The 14,564-nt window shown below is 50.8% G+C and overlaps 2 protein-coding genes across 6 annotated transcripts in view; both read right to left on the bottom strand.

Moving 5' to 3' along the window:
- LRRC43 (leucine rich repeat containing 43) overlaps positions 1-3,775 on the bottom strand; it is a 41,577-nt gene extending 37,802 nt beyond the window's left edge. The window contains exon 1 of the mRNA XM_075569214.1: positions 3,687-3,775. The gene's annotated coding sequence lies outside the window, so the exon portion shown is untranslated. The remainder of the gene's footprint in view (positions 1-3,686) is intronic.
- Positions 3,398-14,564, bottom strand: part of MLXIP (MLX interacting protein) — a 54,069-nt gene continuing 42,902 nt past the window's right edge. For 4 of the 5 annotated variants that reach the window (XM_075568244.1, XM_075568246.1, XM_075568245.1 and 1 more), the window contains exons 14-17: positions 9,063-9,190; positions 7,476-7,599; positions 5,845-5,974; positions 3,398-3,882 (exon numbers count right to left, since the gene is read on the bottom strand). In XM_075568244.1, coding sequence (XP_075424359.1) covers positions 3,761-3,882; positions 5,845-5,974; positions 7,476-7,599; positions 9,063-9,190 — 504 coding nt within the window. In that variant the 3' untranslated portion in view covers positions 3,398-3,760. Of the gene's footprint in view, positions 3,883-5,844; positions 5,975-7,475; positions 7,600-9,062; positions 9,191-14,564 lie in introns of those variants that run through there. The other variant, XM_075568248.1, reaches the window with a different exon arrangement.

The following is a 14,564-nucleotide window of genomic DNA, read 5'->3' as shown; positions in this document are numbered from 1 at the left end:
GCTGCGAGCCACGCCGATCAATGCCGGCACTAAGCTGCGAGCCACGCCGATCAATGCCGGCACTAAGCTGCGAGCCACGCCGATCAATGCCGGCACAAAGCTGCGAGCCACGCCGATCAACGCCGGCACTAAGCAGCGAGCCACGCCGATCAATGCCGGCACTAAGCAGCGAGCCACGCCGATCAATGCCGGCACTAAGCTGCGAGCCACGCCGATCAATGCCGGCACTAAGCAGCGAGCCACGCCGATCAACGCCGGCACTAAGCTGCGAGCCACGCCGATCAACGCCGGCACTAAGCTGCGAGCCACGCCGATCAATGCCGGCACTAAGCTGCGAGCCACGCCGATCAATGCCGGCACTAAGCAGCGAGCCACGCCGATCAATGCCGGCACTAAGCAGCGAGCCACGCCGATCAATGCCGGCACAAAGCTGCGAGCCACGCCGATCAATGCCGGCACTAAGCTGCGAGCCACGCCGATCAATGCCGGCACTAAGCTGCGAGCCACGCCGATCAACGCCGGCACTAAGCTGCGAGCCACGCCGATCAACGCCGGCACTAAGCTGCGAGCCACGCCGATCAACGCCGGCACTAAGCTGCGAGCCACGCCGATCAACGCCGGCACTAAGCTGCGAGCCACGCCGATCAACGCCGGCACTAAGCTGCAAGCCACGCCGATCAACGCCGGCACTAAGCTGCAAGCCACGCCGATCAACGCCGGCACTAAGCTGCGAGCCACGCCGATCAACGCCGGCACTAAGCTGCGAGCCACGCCGATCAATGCCGGCACTAAGCTGCGAGCCACGCCGATCAATGCCGGCACAAAGCTGCGAGCCACGCCGATCAATGCCGGCACTAAGCAGCGAGCCACGCCGATCAATGCCGGCACTAAGCAGCGAGCCACGCCGATCAATGCCGGCACTAAGCAGCGAGCCACGCCGATCAATGCCGGCACTAAGCTGCGAGCCACGCCGATCAATGCCGGCACTAAGCTGCGAGCCACGCCGATCAATGCCGGCACAAAGCTGCGAGCCACGCCGATCAATGCCGGCACTAAGCTGCGAGCCACGCCGATCAATGCCGGCACTAAGCTGCGAGCCACGCCGATCAATGCTGGCACTAAGCTGCGAGCCACGCCGATCAACGCCGGCACTAAGCAGCGAGCCACGCCGATCAACGCCGGCACTAAGCAGCGAGCCACGCCGATCAATGCCGGCACTAAGCTGCGAGCCACGCCGATCAATGCCGGCACTAAGCTGCGAGCCACGCCGATCAATGCCGGCACAAAGCTGCGAGCCACGCCGATCAATGCCGGCACTAAGCAGCGAGCCACGCCGATCAATGCCGGCACTAAGCAGCGAGCCACGCCGATCAATGCCGGCACTAAGCAGCGAGCCACGCCGATCAATGCCGGCACTAAGCTGCGAGCCACGCCGATCAATGCCGGCACTATGCTGCGAGCCACGCCGATCAATGCCGGCACTAAGCTGCGAGCCACGCCGATCAATGCCGGCACAAAGCTGCGAGCCACGCCGATCAATGCCGGCACTAAGCTGCGAGCCACGCCGATCAATGCCGGCACTAAGCTGCGAGCCACGCCGATCAATGCCGGCACAAAGCTGCGAGCCACGCCGATCAATGCCGGCACTAAGCTGCGAGCCACGCCGATCAATGCCGGCACTAAGCTGCGAGCCACGCCGATCAATGCCGGCACTAAGCTGCGAGCCACGCCGATCAATGCCGGCACTAAGCTGCGAGCCATGCCGATCAATGCCGGCACTAAGCTGCGAGCCACGCCGATCAATGCCGGCACTAAGCTGCGAGCCACGCCGATCAATGCCGGCACAAAGCTGCGAGCCACGCCGATCAATGCCGGCACTAAGTAGCGAGCCACGCCGATCAATGCCGGCACTAAGCTGCGAGCCACGCCGATCAATGCCGGCACTAAGCAGCGAGCCACGCCGATCAATGCCGGCACTATGCAGCGAGCCACGCCGATCAATGCCGGCACTAAGCAGCGAGCCACGCCGATCAATGCCGGCACTAAGCTGCGAGCCACGCCGATCAATGCCGGCACTATGCAGCGAGCCACGCCGATCAATGCCGGCACTAAGCAGCGAGCCACGCCGATCAATGCCGGCACTAAGCTGCGAGCCACGCCGATCAATGCCGGCACTATGCTGCGAGCCACGCCGATCAATGCCGGCACTAAGCAGCGAGCCACGCCGATCAATGCCGGCACTAAGCTGCGAGCCACGCCGATCAATGCCGGCACTAAGCAGCGAGCCACGCCGATCAATGCCGGCACTATGCTGCGAGCCACGCCGATCAATGCCGGCACTAAGCTGCGAGCCACGCCGATCAATGCCGGCACTAAGCTGCGAGCCACGCCGATCAATGCCGGCACTATGCTGCGAGCCACGCCGATCAATGCCGGCACAAAGCTGCGAGCCACGCCGATCAATGCCGGCACTAAGCTGCGAGCCACGCCGATCAATGCCGGCACTAAGCTGCGAGCCACGCCGATCAATGCCGGCACTAAGCTGCGAGCCACGCCGATCAATGCCGGCACTAAGCTGCGAGCCACGCCGATCAATGCCGGCACTATGCTGCGAGCCACGCCGATCAATGCCGGCACTATGCTGCGAGCCACGCCGATCAATGCCGGCACTATGCAGCGAGCCACGCCGATCAATGCCGGCACTATGCTGCGAGCCACGCCGATCAATGCCGGCACTAAGCTGCGAGCCACGCCGATCAATGCCGGCACTAAGCTGCGAGCCACGCCGATCAATGCCGGCACTATGCAGCGAGCCACGCCGATCAATGCCGGCACTAAGCTGCGAGCCACGCCGATCAACGCCGCTTTTTTGCATTTAATCTTTTTACTAATTTAGCGCACTCAGATGCTAGAGATAATTTAAAAAAAACAATGATTTTCTTAAACACGAAAAAAAAAAACGGGGCAAAATAGCGGCCATTCTAGAAGTTAAACTCACGTAGGCCCCTGGGGGGGAATTACCGCTGTAACATTGTGGGGGGTTTTCATTGACCTAATGCAGCGGTTCTCCCTTTCACTCATCGTGTCTCTCTCTCTTCTCTCCCCTCCCCCCCCCAAACAGGTCAGGTTGTCAAGACATCCCAGCACAGGTAGCTCAATCAGTGGCTCAGTCTTTGACTGAGCCACCTGTGCCGACTCTGTGATTTCCTTAAATCCTGACCTGTTGGAGAGGGGGGGGGGGGGGGGTTGACCACCCCTGACCTAATGCAAGAAAGATCTAGCATTCTCACTGGGTTTTTTTTCCATACACAGGTGCAAAATGTCTTCAGAGACCATCTCTACCGCTCCCCAGAAGCCAAACAAAGTTCATAGCGCAATGATGTTAAAAAAAAAACCAAAAAAAAAAACCACATTTATTAAGTTGTAAAAATGCATTTCCCTTTAACTACGTTTTGTTTTTGTGATTCTGAAAATCACAGTGAAGAGCTTATTTGTTGACGTCATTAGGCAGAAAAAGTCTTATTTCTGCGTATCCCGCAGAGGACGTCTTGCGCTCCCCCGCAGGGAACTAAGTCCCAAAAGCCGTGTGTGCGTTTAAAAGGTTGCAAACGCGCCTGTGGCGTCTGATCAGCACCGAGGCCCAGGATGGAGTGTTCAAGGTGATCTGGACTTTAAAGCTCACTGACCGCTGTGCAATGCCGGGGCCCGGAGGCTCGTCTCTGCTGTGCATGGGGTTCCCACCAGGCCTTGGGCTAGGTGTTTAGGTCTTCCCCCCACTTTTACTGTTCCGAATAACCGCCTGCTTGGCTTGCTCCGGCAGACTGGATGGGTCGGAGAGAATTGACGTCGTCGTGCTCAGCTGGCGAAGGGTTCTTAACACCACTACAGAGAGGAGGAGGAGAAGGGCGGTATTACTGCGCTGCATCACTGATGTAGGAGAAAGGCTGCGCAGGTACAGGGCGCACGGTTTAATTTTCATAGTAATATCAGGATAGGGATAATCAATAACAAATAATACACACTTAGTGGGGGGGGGAGTATGTGGCTACAGAACACACACACACACACACACACACAACTAGCATAGATAACTAACATACAACACTAGCATAGATGCATACATACATACATACATACAACACTAGCATACATACATACAACACTAGCATAGATGCATACATACATACAACACTAGCATAGATGCATACATGCATACATACATACATACATACATACAACACTAGCATACATACATACATACAACACTAGCATAGATGCATACATACATACAACACTAGCATACATACATACATACAACACTAGCATAGATACATACATACATACAACACTAGCATAGATGCATACATACATACATACAACACTAGCATACATACATACAACACTAGCATAGATGCATACATACAACACTAGCATACATACATACATACATACAACACTAGCATACATACATACAACACTAGCATACATACATACAACACTAGCATAGATGCATACATACATACATACATACAACACTAGCATACATACATACATACAACACTAGCATACATACATACAACACTAGCATAGATGCATACATACATACAACACTAGCATAGATGCATACATACATACATACAACACTAGCATACATACATACATACAACACTAGCATAGATGCATACATACAACACTAGCATACATACATACATACAACACTAGCATACATACATACATACAACACTAGCATAGATGCATACATACATACATACAACACTAGCATACATACATACATACATACATACATACAACACTAGCATACATACAACACTAGCATAGATGCATACATACATACATACATACAACACTAGCATACATACATACATACATACAACACTAGCATAGATGCATACATACATACATACAACACTAGCATAGATGCATACATACATACATACAACACTAGCATACATACAACACTAGCATAGATGCATACATACATACAACACTAGCATAGATGCATACATACATACAACACTAGCATAGATGCATACATACATACAACACTAGCATACATACATACATACATACAACACTAGCATACATACATACATACAACACTAGCATAGATGCATACATACATACAACACTAGCATACATACATACAACACTAGCATAGATGCATACATACATACAACACTAGCATACATACATACATACATACATACAACACTAGCATAGATGCATACATACATACAACACTAGCATACATACATACAACACTAGCATACATACATACATACAACACTAGCATAGATGCATACATACATACATACAACACTAGCATAGATGCATACATACATACAACACTAGCATACATACATACAACACTAGCATACATACATACATACAACACTAGCATAGATGCATACATACATACATACAACACTAGCATAGATGCATACATACATACAACACTAGCATAGATGCATGCATACATACATACATACAACACTAGCATACATACATACAACACTAGCATAGATGCATAAATACATACATAACTATCATAACTAACATACATAACTAGCATAACTAACATACAACACTAGCACAGATACACACATAACTAACATACAACACTAGCACGGATACACACATAACTAACATACAACACTAGCACAGATACACACATAACTAACATACAACACTAGCACAGATACACACATAACTAACATAGAACACTAGCATGGATACATAGATACACACTTTGTTTTGGGGGGACGTGGATGGTTCTGCTACTTTTCACACTAGAGGTGACCTGTAGATATGAAGGACACTTACTTGGCCTCAGCGCGGGGAGGGAGCAGTGCTGCTCCAGCCAGGCCAATGTTGTACTGTACAGATCCTGTAAGCTGCTAGTAGACACCATGTCATTGAAAGATTCAAACAACGGTTTGATGACGATGCTAAACTGAAGTCACGACATGAGTTAAGGAATAGGACTGGAGTGAACATTTGTGGTCTATAAATAGCTCTGCGGGTATGTTAGTATTATTGCTGCTGCATGTCAGGCAGGCTTCTTCTGTACATCTCAAGACACCCAAGTCTGTTTTCCAAACCATTTACCTGCCCACAGAACGATTAGTGCTCCACTGATATACATGTGAAAATCAGGATTCGGTTTACAGTGGCCCAATGGCCCCAAGGTCAAAGTGGCCCAATGGCCCCAAGGTCAAAGTGGCTCAATGGGCCCCAAGGTCAAAGCGGCTCAATGGGCCCCAAGGTCAAAGCGGCTCAATGGGCCCCAAGGTCAAAGCGGCTCAATGGGCCACAAGGTCAAAGTGGCTCAATGGGCCACAAGGTCAAAGTGGCTCAATGGGCCCCAAGGTCACAGTGGCTCAATGGGCCCCAAGGTCAAAGTGGCTCAATGGGCCCCAAGGTCAAAGTGGCCTAGCAATTACACTGCTGCTGTAATGAGCCAGCTTTATTTTCTCCTGCGATGTTCTGCAATTCTTTCCAAAGTCTAGGAATTATGCTTATTACCAATATTATTTACAAGTGAACACAAAACATATTACCCACAAATAATATATATATATATATCTATCTGTCCAGGCTTCATTATGAATAGTAGACCAGGCTAAGCTATACTTTGCCTGTTATCAGTATCCACACATCGGATTCCCACTTCCTTCTATGGAGCACACACGAAGCTCACCGTGTAGGGATTATGCTAAGCGTGTTCAATGTGCTCTCGGAATCGGTGCCATTCAGCATGAACCTTTTTCCCCGGAAGATCACTTCCAGTTCTCAATTAAAAGCTGTGCAGTTAATTTAAATAGATTGATGACAAAGCCGAGGTTTTCAACCCCGACAATTTACCCTCAAGAGAAATGTTCAGGGGCCGCTGCTCTGGGGTATTCCAGCACAAACAGCGAATTGTTTGGTTTCAGAGAAATAGTTTAGGTAGAAAACAACAATTATTTGGTTAAAAGGCTGCAAACCAAGGTCCATTGGATAGCCTGATCAGCTAATTTCCCCTACACCAGGAGGGGTCAACTGCAGTCCTCAAGGGCCACCAACAGGACAGGGTTTCAGGATATCCCTGCTTCAGCACAGGTGGTGGTCAAAAACTGAGCCATTTGTGCTGAAGCAGGGATATCCTGAAAACCTGACCTGTTGGTGCCCCTTGAGGACTGCAGTTGGCCCTCAAAAGCAATAATGGGTTACAGCAATAATGTTAACCCATTAACATTCAGTGCCTTCTTCTACGCCCCCCGAAGCAGCCATTCATGCCGTCCCCATTCAAGTTTACAGAGATTTCTGACCGGCTCGACATGTATAGAATTAACCCCTTTGTGCCAGATGTGAAGCACTGAAGAGACTAAAAGGCATTACAACCTGCAGCGAAGCTACACAGAACAGCAGCTAGAAGCCTAAGAGCCTACAATCGCACGCAGACCCGAGGATACGACCCAGAACTTCCAATTCTGAAGCGTTCGGCTTTTCACGTATTTGTCGAACAGGTCCCGCATGTGATCGAACCGCTGGGGCGCTACGGGAACGCCCGTCGCAGGGAGCTGCTGCTGACACGAGCTGGGAAGCGAAAAGTGCATATTGTCACGTATTACAAGGGGTTCACCAGGATATAATAAAGCAGCGATTCCCGCCCCAAAAACCTACAAGAGTTTAACACGCCTTGCTCTTTTATTTGCCCCAGTGTTAACAAACCAGCGCTGGGCTCTGGGGAGAGCTTCATTTTAACCTCCCGGACACTTAATATTTCAAAACACATATCTCCTAAACTAAGTAAAATACAAAAAAAAAAAAAGGGGGTGTGCGCTGAGCGTCAGTCAGTGTGTGTGTGTGCCGAGCACGCGCATTTTAAGTGAAACTTCTGTCTTTTGTCACAGAAATTGTATTTGTGATGGTGATGTTTTTAATTAAAAATCAAAACACAATTTCAGTGACAAAAAACACGAAAAGTGTGACTTGGGCTGCGCTTATAGTGCCGGCGACGTGAAGTCGCGGCAAAACAAATGCATTGCCGCCGTCGCGTGCGCTTATAGTAAGCGTGACGGATTGGTCGCGATCGCTGGAAGTCATCTCTATTTCATTTCCCAGCGACCGTCGCCGGCACTATAAGCGCAGCCTCAGAAAGCGTGTGACCGGTACAAATATATCTATATTAACTGTGAATTCTGAGTGTGAGTGTGAGTGTGTGTGTGAGTGTGTGTGAGTGTGTGTGAGAGAGTGTGTGTGTGACTGTGTGTGACTGTGTGTGTGTGTGAGAGAGAGTGTGTGTGAGTGTGTGAGAGAGTGAGTGTGAGAGTGAGTGTGTGAGTGTGTGTGTGTGTGAGAGAGTGTGTGTGAGAGAGTGTGTGTGTGTGTGAGAGAGTGTGTGTGTGATAGAGTGTGTGTGTGAGAGAGTGTGTGAGTGTGTGTGAGTGAGTGAGTGTGTGTGTGTGGCGACTGGGAGTGCATCTGTTTCAGAACCGGGATCTCGGGGGGACACGGCTCTCACCCTCTCCCTGCCCGGTGTTCCCGGCTCCTCTCCTCCCCCTCGGTCAGTCCCCTCTTGTGGTGGCACGCATGCGCAGAGGCCCGCAACCATGCACAGAGGCCCGCAGCGTGCGTGCTGGAAGAGGGGGCAGCGCCAATGTACTTGGTGGACAAGTGCGCTGTTGCGCATGCGTGGTGGCCTGCAAGCTCCTCTTCTGCGCATGCGCGACGGGGTGTGCGCCCATTAGCAGCGCGACGTCACTTTTGTTACGGTTTTTTGTTACAAGGCAATGCGTTTTTTCCCATGAAACCCCTGTAGGCGCAGCAAAGACGTTTCACTTAAAAAAAAATAATTAAAAGCTGAACGGCGCAGACTGCGGATGTCGAAAGATGACGATTGTATATGGAATGCCCTCGCACATATCTCAATATCTTGTATAGCGTATACACAGAGCGATCCCTGCTCCGACGCGCTCTTGTATACAGATACAGTGGCCCGGTATAGAACGGCGCGATCGTTTTATTTAATCTATTTAACAGGTTAAATGAAAACCAACTTGATGGCGACGTTCAGCTCTTCCACTTCTTCCCGGAGTCGCTTGGTCTCGTCCAGGATGTGGGCCCTTTCCTGCTGCAGTTTGGCAATATATTCCACGGTTTTCTGCAACGTGATTGCATGGCTGATCTAGGCGCAAGAAGGGTACATTGTAACACGGGATCGCTTAACCCTTCCACCGCCAGGAGCCTGTGGACACTATATATACGCTCAATAGCTCTCCATTTTTGACACATATACATATATATTTTGTGGGGCTCAGGGGTTCACAAAAAGAGCTTGCTGGGGTTCTGTGTGATATATATATATATATATATATATCTCAATTGATCTCTATCTATATATCTATATATAGTTATGCAGAGTAAATGTGACAAAACCCTCCAGTGTACAGTAAATAAAATGACCATGTGGTCAGCACAGTGACATGTTTTCAGACAGGTCTCCTACTCCGTCTGGGAAACGTGAACAAGAAGCAAAAATGTGATACGGATTGCTTATTTGCAGGTCGTTACCCAGAATCCCTAGCTGCAGTGAGTGACAGCATTGTACGCTAAGAGATAACGGGGAAACGCCAGTCGCACAAGAGGGATTTTTATTTGATATAGATCTATATCTGCCCTCCTCCCTTTTATGGAGTTAAAAAAAAAAAAAATCAAATAAAAAATTGGCCGTACATTTCTGAAACGCAAAATGCGCGATTCCTGCGCGCGATTCCTGCGCGCGATTCCTGCACGCCTCCCACACGGGCTGGGAATTAGTGCGATTTCTACCACATCATTCTAACAAAGGAGCCATTTAGTTGCATCTTTTGATAAAAACAAAAAAAACGATTCAAGCCGCTAACCCCTCATTTCTCTCTTTGCATCAAAAGATGCAAATAAAAGGCTGCTTTGTTATTAATGCTACGGTCCAAATGTAGAAACTCCACTAATAAAACTGCAACCCACATTTGTATTACACGTACAGGGGTGGGCGTACGTACGTACGTACGTACGTGTGCCTCTAGTCTATACCATATATAACTGATGTGACCTTAACAAACAATTGAGTGTCAGTGTGAGACACTGCAATTAGCTGTCCAAGCAATTAGTGTGAAATTAGCAGGAGCAGAGACGGCGAGGGCCACAGCAAGGCCCCATGAGGGGCGCCAGGCGGGGAGCCCGGCCCGGGGCGCCAGGCGAGGAGCCGGACCCGGGGCGCCAGGCGAGGAGCCCGAACCGGGGCGCCAGGCGAGGAGCCCGAACCGGGGCGCCAGGCGAGGAGCCCGACCCGGGGCGCCAGGCGAGGAGCCCGACCCGGGGCGCCAGGCGAGGAGCCCGACCCGGGGCGCCAGGCGAGGAGCCCGGCCCGGGGCGCCAGGCGAGGAGCCCGACCCGGGGCGCCAGGCGAGGAGCCCGACCCGGGGCGCCAGGCGAGGAGCCCGACCCGGGGCGCCAGGCGAGGAGCCCGACCCGGGGCGCCAGGCGAGGAGCCCGACCCGGGGCGCCAGGCGAGGAGCCCGACCCGCGGCGCCAGGCGAGGAGCCCGACCCGGGGCGCCAGGCGAGGAGCCCGACCCGGGGCGCCAGGCGAGGAGCCCGACCCGGGGCGCCAGGCGAGGAGCCGGACCCGGGGCGCCAGGCGAGGAGCCCGACCCGGGGCGCCAGGCGAGGAGCCGGACCCGGGGCGCCAGGCGAGGAGCCCGCTTTAAAATCGATAGATGGCATATGGGGCCCATCTTGCTACCAAGTGTAAAAGCCATTGGCTGTGACATATTTTACCAGAAAGGTTGCGTTAAGACATGGGATGGCGTGGAAAGATAACGGGGTCACAAATAGTGCACGTGGTCCCGGAATAAAACCCCACATTTAGAACCATTAACACCAACAATCCCCTTTAGGTTTTATCCCATTCCCGGACGCTGAGCATGTTCCCCGAGCCCGTCTTCTGCAAACAAACAGGTCTTTCTACTTGGTTCCCTAAACTTCCTGTATCATCTGTATACTTAGCGAAGCCGTTTAAAGAATTCTACTAACCCTCCCAGGACGTTACTGTTACTTGGCGTTTTAATAAAATATTACAGATTGCAAAATAAAACCTATCTGTAACGCTGCAGTGCATATCACTGCGCTGAATCACAGCTCATTATGGGTATCGCTGCAGTGCATATCACTGCGCTGAATCACAGATCATTATGGGTATCGCTGCAGTGCATATCACTGCGCTGAATCACAGCTCATTATGGGTATCGCTGCAGTGCATATCACTGCGCTGAATCACAGCTCATTATGGGTATCGCTGCAGTGCATATCACTGCGCTGAATCACAGCCCATTATGGGTATCGCTGCAGTGCATATCACTGCGCTGAATCACAGCCCATTATGGGTATCGCTGCAGTGCATATCACTGCGCTGAATCACAGCTCATTATGGGTAACGCTGCAGTGCATATCACTGCGCTGAATCACAGCCCATTATGGGTATCGCTGCAGTGCATATCACTGCGCTGAATCACAGCTCATTATGGGTAACGCTGCAGTGCATATCACTGCGCTGAATCACAGCCCATTATGGGTATCGCTGCAGTGCATATCACTGCGCTGAATCACAGCTCATTATGGGTATCGCTGCAGTGCATATCACTGCGCTGAATCACAGCTCATTATGTGTATCGCTGCAGTGCATATCACTGCGCTGAATCACAGCTCATTATGGGCATCGCTGCAGTGCATATCACTGTGCTAAATCACAGCCCATTACGGGTATCGCTGCAGTGCATATCACTGCGCTGAATCACAGCCCATTACGGGTATCGCTGCAGTGCATATCACTGCGCTGAATCACAGCCCATTATGGGTATCGCTGCAGTGCATATCACTGCGCTGAATCACAGCTCATTATGGGTATCGCTGCAGTGCATATCACTGCGCTGAATCACAGCCCATTATGGGTATCGCTGCAGTGCATATCACTGCGCTGAATCACAGCTCATTATGGGTATCGCTGCAGTGCATATCACTGCGCTGAATCACAGCTCATTATGGGTATCGCTGCAGTGCATATCACTGCGCTGAATCACAGCTCATTATGGGTATCGCTGCAGTGCATATCACTGCGCTGAATCACAGCTCATTATGGGCATCGCTGCAGTGCATATCACTGCGCTGAATCACAGCCCATTATGGGTATCGCTGCAGTGCATATCACTGCGCTGAATCACAGCTCATTATGGGTAACGCTGCAGTGCATATCACTGCGCTGAATCACAGCTCATTATGGGTAACGCTGCAGTGCATATCACTGCGCTAAATCACAGCCCATTATGGGTATCGCTGCAGTGCATATCACTGCGCTGAATCACAGCCCATTATGGGTATCGCTGCAGTGCATATCACTGCGCTGAATCACAGCTCATTATGGGTATCGCTGCAGTGCATATCACTGCGCTGAATCACAGCCCATTATGGGTATCGCTGCAGTGCATATCACTGCGCTGAATCACAGCCCATTATGGGTAACGCTGCAGTGCATATCACTGCGCTGAATCACAGCCCATTATGGGTATCGCTGCAGTGCATATCACTGCGCTGAATCACAGCTCATTATGGGTATCGCTGCAGTGCATATCACTGCGCTGAATCACAGCCCATTATGGGTAACGCTGCAGTGCATATCACTGCGCTGAATCACAGCTCATTATGGGTAACGCTGCAGTGCATATCACTGCGCTAAATCACAGCCCATTATGGGTAACGCTGCAGTGCATATCACTGCGCTGAATCACAGCTCATTATGGGTATCGCTGCAGTGATATCACTGCGCTGAATCACAGCCCATTATGGGTATCGCTGCAGTGCATATCACTGCGCTGAATCACAGCCCATTATGGGTATCGCTGCAGTGATATCACTGCGCTGAATCACAGCCCATTATGGGTATCGCCGCAGTGCATATCACTGCGCTGAATCACAGCCCATTATGGGTATCGCCGCAGTGCATATCACTGCGCTGAATCACAGCCCATTATGGGTATCGCCGCAGTGCATATCACTGCGCTGAATCACAGCCCATTATGGGTATCGCCGCAGTGCATATCACTGCGCTGAATCACAGCTCATTATGGGTAACGCTGCAGTGCATATCACTGCGCTGAATCACAGCCCATTATGGGTATCGCTGCAGTGCATATCACTGCGCTGAATCACAGCCCATTATGGGTATCGCTGCAGTGCATATCACTGCGCTGAATCACAGCCCATTATGGGTAACGCTGCAGTGCATATCACTGCGCTGAATCACAGCCCATTATGGGTATCGCTGCAGTGCATATCACTGCGCTGAATCACAGCTCATTATGGGTAACGCTACAGTGCATATCACTGCGCTGAATCACAGCCCATTATGGGTATCGCTGCAGTGCATATCACTGCGCTGAATCACAGCCCATTATGGGTAACGCTGCAGTGCATATCACTGCGCTGAATCACAGCCCATTATGGGTAACGCTGCAGTGCATATCACTGCGCTGAATCACAGCCCATTATGGGTAACGCTGCAGTGCATATCACTGCGCTGAATCACAGCTCATTATGGGTATCGCTGCAGTGCATATCACTGCGCTGAATCACAGCTCATTATGGGTATCGCTGCAGTGCATATCACTGCGCTGAATCACAGCTCATTATGGGTAACGCTGCAGTGCATATCACTGCGCTGAATCACAGATCATTATGGGTAACGCTGCAGTGCATATCACTGCGCTGAATCACAGCCCATTATGGGTATCGCTGCAGTGCATATCACTGCGCTGAATCACAGCCCATTATGGGTAACGCTGCAGTGCATATCACTGCGCTGAATCACAGCCCATTGTGGGTAACGCTGCAGTGCATATCACTGCGCTGAATCACAGCTCATTATGGGTATCGCTGCAGTGCATATCACTGCGCTGAATCACAGCTCATTATGGGTAACGCTGCAGTGCATATCACTGCGCTGAATCACAGATCATTATGGGTATCGCTGCAGTGCATATCACTGCGCTGAATCACAGCTCATTATGGGTATCGCTGCAGTGCATATCACTGCGCTGAATCACAGCCCATTATGGGTATCGCTGCAGTGCATATCACTGCGCTGAATCACAGCCCATTATGGGTAACGCTGCAGTGCATATCACTGCGCTGAATCACAGCCCATTATGGGTATCGCTGCAGTGCATATCACTGCGCTGAATCACAGCTCATTATGGGTATCGCTGCAGTGCATATCACTGCGCTGAATCACAGCCCATTATGGGTAACGCTGCAGTGCATATCACTGCGCTGAATCACAGCTCATTATGGGTAACGCTGCAGTGCATATCACTGCGCTAAATCACAGCCCATTATGGGTAACGCTGCAGTGCATATCACTGCGCTGAATCACAGCTCATTATGGGTATCGCTGCAGTGATATCACTGCGCTGAATCACAGCCCATTATGGGTATCGCTGCAGTGCATATCACTGCGCTGAATCACAG

This window comes from Ascaphus truei, chromosome 13, assembly GCF_040206685.1.
Source record: "Ascaphus truei isolate aAscTru1 chromosome 13, aAscTru1.hap1, whole genome shotgun sequence".
Taxonomy (NCBI): Eukaryota; Metazoa; Chordata; class Amphibia; order Anura; family Ascaphidae; genus Ascaphus; species Ascaphus truei.
This window is presented reverse-complemented; position numbering and strand designations above follow the sequence as displayed.